Source organism: Pyxicephalus adspersus, chromosome 12, assembly GCF_032062135.1.
Source record: "Pyxicephalus adspersus chromosome 12, UCB_Pads_2.0, whole genome shotgun sequence".
NCBI lineage: Eukaryota > Metazoa > Chordata > Amphibia > Anura > Pyxicephalidae > Pyxicephalus > Pyxicephalus adspersus.
Window position 1 is genome coordinate 3674703 of NC_092869.1, and position 7151 is coordinate 3681853.

At 41.3% G+C, this 7151-nt stretch overlaps 1 protein-coding gene across 1 annotated transcript in view; it reads right to left on the reverse strand.

Moving 5' to 3' along the window:
- The window catches only part of LOC140341646 (sodium/potassium-transporting ATPase subunit alpha-2-like), a 24119-nt gene continuing 16968 nt past the window's right edge, over nt 1-7151 (reverse strand). The window contains 7 exon segments of the mRNA XM_072427471.1: nt 1-1650; nt 2452-2543; nt 3570-3671; nt 4003-4133; nt 4226-4371; nt 5887-6010; nt 6761-6915. Of these exon segments, the coding sequence (XP_072283572.1) occupies nt 1622-1650; nt 2452-2543; nt 3570-3671; nt 4003-4133; nt 4226-4371; nt 5887-6010; nt 6761-6915 (779 nt within the window). The 3' untranslated portion in view covers nt 1-1621.

The following is a 7151-nucleotide window of genomic DNA, read 5'->3' on the forward strand; positions in this document are numbered from 1 at the left end:
CAATGTGACAAGGTAACCTTTATAAACATAGACGCTATATAAAGTACAGGGTTATATAGAGACAGCAGACTGTAAAAAGTGCGGCAACACGCTGTATGGATCACCTAGAAGGAAGACGGGACACCAGGTTGTCCTTGTTAGTCATATGGAAATGAATGCACACCTGTTATTGGCACAATAGCAGCTGTTTTGTCACAGCATTGGCTCAGCCTATCAGCATTCAGGGAACTGATGACATCACAGGAGGAAATGCTGACATCAGAGATGGCTTAACATACCCAGAAATGGTGTAGGTAACGTGGACATGTATGAGGGAGAAAATGGGTGCTGTCATTGCTGGCTTGGCCATAGTTCTATGTCCCCTTGCACCCAGGGGCCATCAAGCTCCACACAGCAAATCAGCAATGGAAGGTCCCATATTTCGATCCTCACAGTTCCCCTTTAAGGAGTCCAAGTAGAACATTCACCAAATGGGTCTTGTCAACCACGAAACGTCTTGATGACCCCACCAATTTTTGCCAACATGGGTCTGATTTAGTAAAGCTCTCCAAGACTGGAGACGATAGACTATCATAGGTGAACTTGGGTGATCAAGCAAACCTGGAATGGATATCTTCATTATTTCCTATTATTTGGCAAATGTCCTTGACTAAATGTATTTGAGGTTTTCTGGATCACTCAGGTTCTCTCATGATAGTCTCTCTTCTCAAGTCTTGGAGAGCTTTAATAAATCAGGTCCCTGGTGTGGAACATCATCCCCTCAAAGATATTGAGGTGGTCAAAGTGAGCATTTGTTGAGTCCCTGGAGGCTGCAATATTATTGGTTAGTGGTTGAGACCAGCAGGTGTACAGTTCAGGTGAACTCACCCATGGGAGGAGACTGACTGGTATAGACGTAGCTTAACTTATACACCACCATTGGGTGCAGCAAGTTGAGTAGTCCCTGGTACAAGCTACATGGAAATGCTTCACTTGGCATAAAACTGATGAATGATTCCCACCTTCTGATTCACAAGAAGTACTTTCACTCAACCAGGCTGTTTTGTTAAAGTCATTGGTGGCATTTTATCCATTGGATGGTTGGGTTGATGGTTTGGAAGACTTCAAACCTTGGGGAGTTTCCATTAAAGTGTATCTAAAGCCAGATTTTGGGACAGTTTTTGTAATGGTCTCCAAGACAAATAGAGAAGGTGAATCTCCTCAGACAGACACCAATGAAAACCTGACAACACTTTGGCTTTCAATAGACTTCATCGATGAAGCTTCTTTGAACATTAACCAGGTAGCGTATTTTAAGATAATCGTGCAATATCCATGGCTAATTTGCTTAGAGCATTCTTACCAAAATTCTTACCAAAATTGGCAATTTTTAATCAGTAAGGCAATTTTTTTCAGGATAAAGCAGTAAATTCCTGTGCATACATAGAAATTTTTAAAGGGCTCAAGATGGTCTTTCCAAAGAAGCCTTTTCGATCTTGACCACTTACGTCCAGGTCATCAACCCACCCAGGCATACACAGCAGGTTAAACTAATGTTTAGGGTATTATGAAACCAACAAATCCCCAGCATTGGCATTGATTGGCAGGATGGTTCCTGGTTCCACCTTGACTTGCCGAGTCCTTAATAGTACGTTTCTTTCTCCACCCATCCTGGAAATGAAGGAAGAGAATAATCAGGAACTGGATGACAACATCCCCATAGGGCATTCATGCAAAAGTAGATCACCGAGTGTTGGACAGACCAATGTTGGATCTTTATAGACATACATCTTAGTAGTAAAATCTTAGTAACCCTTGGATGATAAATGTCTGAGCTTGTCTAAATGAAAGGCCCATGAATCCTACCGTACCACCGAGACCTCCCATGAAAACACCATGAGTAAAAGTTCTTAGAATGTGACCAGTGACCACCATTTCATTGAATGCAAACAATATCTGGATCTCAATAGTCATACCATTAAGGGCTCTATTTATAAATGATTCTCCTGTCAATTTGTCTAAAATTTGCTACTAGCCAATTAAATCTCTGCACAATTCTTGGTGACTTTTAAACCAATAGCTCGTTCTGCCACCTAGTGGCCAATTGACAAAGTGCACAGTTGTCACAATGGGAAATGCTATAGGTATAAATGAATATAATAATGGAGCCTACACTCTAATGTCTTCAACATTTTATAACTATACAGTTATAACATATAACCCTGACATATACTGTAATGATGTACAAAGGAAACTGAGCCAGGCACGCCATTCTCTGTACCAGAGGAGCTTACACTCTAATGTCTTCAACACTTTATAACTATACTATTATATCATATAGCTCAGACATATACTGTAATGATGTACAAAGGAGATTGAGCCAGGCATATCATTCTTTCAACCAGAGGAACTCTTCAACACATTATAATTATACTATTACATTATAGGTCAAGCATTGAGGGTTCTTCTTACCTCCGGGGTCACGACGCAAGATCATTTTGCGCACTTCATCATACACGAAGATGAGTAAACTGTACGGGAAGGCACAGAACCACCACGTCACCCTGTCAAAGAAGGGAATAAAGTAAATAATTTGGATTTCTAAAATCCTTCCTGGAATTTGGGAGTGAAAAGCTGCTGCAATAAAGAGTACCTGTCTTTAAAAATCATACTTTAATGGAATATTTTAGGTCAATTCCTTTTTTATTGCTATGGATAAAAAATATCTCCTTTTTATGATCACATGATCCACATTGTGGGTGTTTGGCATATTAGAGACTGCATAGAGATTGTGGGTTTGAGACAGGTGCTGAGAGAGTGCTGTATTTGGAGCGCCAAAATGTTTATTATTTTTTAAGATAAAAGCATAATTTGCAGCAAGTCATTCAGGACTGTATTGTGGTTTAGTCACCTAATCCTAAATTCTGCCATTTTTGTAGCCAGCCAAGCAGAGAATATCTGCAGAGCTCTTTGTAGTGTGGAATTATAGGCAGCTGGCAGCACCACCTGCTGGACATATTGCTAACTGCGCTAAGAAGGCATCTTTTAGCCTCAATTGCAGCTTTCTCTCCTTCACTTCACAACCTTTTTGTCCCTGAGGAACCCGCAAATAATTAATCAAATAACTATTTGTATTTAATAATCAATAATATAATAATTTGTACATTTTTATCAGGTCTTGGGAGACCCCTGCTAAAACCAGTTTATTGGGGGTCAGTGGAGAAAAGGTTTTTGTGGCCAATGAAAAGAATGCCCCCGTACAGTGGTAGCTACAATACTGCTGGTTTTATCAAGTGGTGTTGGCCCCAGAACTATGCAGAGCCCATTGTCTGTATTTAACCTTTGTGGGCCCTGTTGCACACTGTGGTTTCTCCCACCAGCTTGAATATATTGCAGTAATATATGAGCCAGCAGAAGAAACCACTGCATGCAGAGGGGGGAGCAGGTCTCCTACACACTTGTAAGTGGCCCGGGGGAAACAAAGTAGACGTATTTGAACAGGGGCCACCATCAAGGTGCATATATTGCCTCTTCTTTTACAAAGCCCTTCTTTTATATAAGTTACTGGGTGGTGAGGGGGATCTACTCACTTGAGAGGGTACATTCGGAGGGCCACATCCATCCCTGGGCAGTAAGACAGGAAAGCAGCCAGAGCGGTCTCTTCAAGGAGACCAAATATTAAAATCTTGTTCCTGGGGGGAGAAAAAGTGGGGTCAGAGGTGGTCACATCAGGGCTTACTATAATCATACTCGGCTCAAAAACTTCTTATTTGGAAAGGTTTTCCTGAATTTTGACCCATTCTTCCTTCTCATAACCAGATATAGTATGAGGGAGGGAAAACAATGGCTGTGATTGAGTAGCCAAAAGATTCCATACACAGGAATTGCTACTTTTTGCAATTTGGAGCAAAATAGGCCTTGTCCAAAATCCAGGGAATCCACCCAAAAAAGAGGTGTTTGGGGAGATTTCAGCAGCAACAAGGGGGTGCTGTTTGACTTTAGGTCCCACCAACCAATTCTTACTTCATGCCTTGCTGGAAGACGGAATTCCTTCTGGTCTTACAGATGATCAAATCGGCCCATTGCACCACCACAATGCTGGTGAAGAATGCCGTGTGACACGTGAATTCTACCACCTTCCGTTGCTCGTAGGTCTGGAAAATGGAATATGATTGGTCTATATTAGCTCAGCCCCAAGTTTGGTTTGGTAGGTGGAGCAGGTGGGTGGTTGAGTTTCTATACCTACCCACTCCTGTCCATAGCTGTCCTCTACATCATTCATTGAGCGATCATCCCAGTCCAACCTGATACCGAGCAATCGGGACGGCAGAAAACCGTTTTCTGCCAGGATGACAAAGTAGGCGAAGAAGCCACCAAGGGCCTGGATCATACCTGAAAAGATTTTATAAGTGAGAAAGAGCCAACAAGGACTCAAAAATAATAATTCACCATAATCATACAGCCTTTCCTCTATATATATTGCATCCCTGGTGTGCAGTGTATGCTGATATATTGGCCCCAATTTATTAAAGCTCTCTGAGGCTAGAGAGGATACACTTTCATCAGTGAAGCTGGGTGATTCAGCAAACCTGGAATGGATCTGGTCCAGGGTTGAAACGTTTGCTAACAGATAGCAAATTAATTTTAGGAAATCCATTCCAGGTTTGCTGGATTACCCAGTTTCTCTGTTGAAAGTGTATTCTCTCCAACCTTGGAGAGCTTTAATAAATCAGACCCAATCAGCCCACAAGATTTCTTCTCGGCTCCTGTTCTGGTGACAACCCTAATTTTGAGGATCAAATTCTAGTAGTGGTCACAACAAAAAGTCCATCAGCACATTGCTTTACTTCATCAGAATTTCCCCTTAGTGATAGATCTGAATCCAACCAGCTAATTCGCACATTTGGGCTGGTATCCATTCGAGATATGCCGAAGCTGCAATCAACATGAAGTGGGCAGGGACTGCTTTTTTCCATATATGAAGCTAGGGGGCAGTGTAGTTTACATTTATATCATTATTCATGTAAGGTGGGTTCCTTTACTCCCCCTGGTGGATATGTCTAGAAGCTGTCTCCTTTTCTTGTTTACTGGCTGTGACATTGATTAAATATCAAAAATATGCAAATTAGAGTCCTGACTTCCCTTTGACTTTCCTAATCTGCATGCTTGTTCCAGGGTTCATAACCGGGCACTGGCACTGGCTGTGTCTCTTTAAGGAATGCTGTTTACCGGTATAATTGCAGCTTTGAAGGTAAATAAATCTCAATTATTCAGTTTGCTCGCATGCCGCGCCGTTGTGCTGGCTGCGAGTAATTAACTGCGCAATCAATATTTATTTCGACTGCTGCAATACAAAGAAAGCCTCCGCAATTAGGAGTGTGTGTAATATTCTCCGAGTTATAGTTTCCTGAGGCTGAATAAAACCATGACTGGTGCTCCCCTTGTGGCTCCGCCGTAATCTATCATTTCACCCCGCAGTACCTGCAAACAAAGTTGATTTCTTTTGATTTTTTTTTATTTTTCCCATTTGAACGGAGCGCTAATTAAAATATAAAAGGGGTTCAATCGCAACTCATTAATATCCTGGAGTGGTGTGTGCGACAACATGGACGCAGGGGAGAGATGAGCAAAAGTTTAGAAGTTTGGAGCCTCTCTGTGTGATGTCTTCTGACCAATCAGGTGTCTTAATATAGTATTATATTAATCCATGGACTGTGAGTTCCTTGCTCAGGGGTGGGACCATGACCTCCTGCACTAACCGTCCTTCCTACGTTTTATGGGTGTCATTTAATGTGGAACGTGACATCTAGTGGCCAACAAAAGAGACTGCAGGGGGAATCTCTGGACTATTGGTAATGCAGGCAATGGAAGGATGTAGCTGGTTCTCTTGAACAACTTCAGACTTACCAATCTGCCCGTAGGCCATGCTGATTAGCCGCTCGTTTACCAGTTTGTCTGTGCGGGGGTTCCTTGGCTGTCTTTTCATAATTTCGCTCTCTGCAGCTTCTTATGCCAGTGAGATGGCCGGTACCTAGTATAAAGATGAAGAAAAAGAAAAATCAAGTCATGTGACCCTTCTTTCCACAGCCAATAAATTAAGGACACCATGATGGTGGGATGGGGATAAAAACACACCATCCCCATAAACTGTTCTTATAATTGGTTAATTGTAAGCTACTGCAGTTTCACTTTCCTTTACAGGTAACAGTGAAGGAAGAAGCAGAACAAGTGAGTTATATCTCTGTTACTCTGCTATCTCCTCCAATCAGCATATTAGTATTTATCCCCAATATTTGCATGACTAGCAACGTGTTTCACAGCAGGCCACATCACATAGCATAACTTGTCAATGCAGAGTTGTGGTGAGTTGTAACAGGACATCCTCTCTGCTGAACTATATATACCCAAATATAAATCAAGATTTTGCCATTAGAAAAAGAATCTTGGTTTTTACTTTGAGCACACCACTAGATGGTGCTGTGTCCTTGTGTAAAGTGTATAACAAACCCTTGCCATCTGTGGGTTTTTCACACAGTGCCATCTACTGGTGGACAACAATAATGCACAATTGATCATTTACGAACAAGTGATCGAATTACAACCAACTAAAAAGTTCAAAATATTTGAACTTATAAAAAAAGTTAAACAAATGTTTTAAAAATACCACACCATCCATTTTATTAGCATTTTTGTTTTCTTTTTAGAAGTTTTTTTTTAGATAAAAGTAGATCCCTAAGTTTATTTTCAGATAGGTTTAAATTGCAGTAAATGTAGTACTTACCATGTCTGTGCCTAGATCAATGCACAAGATGGTGACTGTGCCCAGGGGTAAAGGGATGTTGGCGATGATAAAGAGTAAGAACGGTGTAATCTCTGGAATATTACTGGTCAGTGTGTAAGCAATGGACTTTTTCAGGTTATCAAAAATTAACCGACCTGGGAAAGAAAATAATGTCACACACTAATATTATACATTTATATAGCTCTGACATATATCATAGTGCGGTACAGAGAACACAGAGCCAGTCCCATCAACCCCTGTACAGAGGAGCTGACACTCTAATGTCCCCCCACAGTCACACACTATTATATACATTTATATAGCACTGACATATACCACAGTGGTGTACAGAGAACACCCTGCAAGTCCCATCAGTCTCTGTACAGATGAG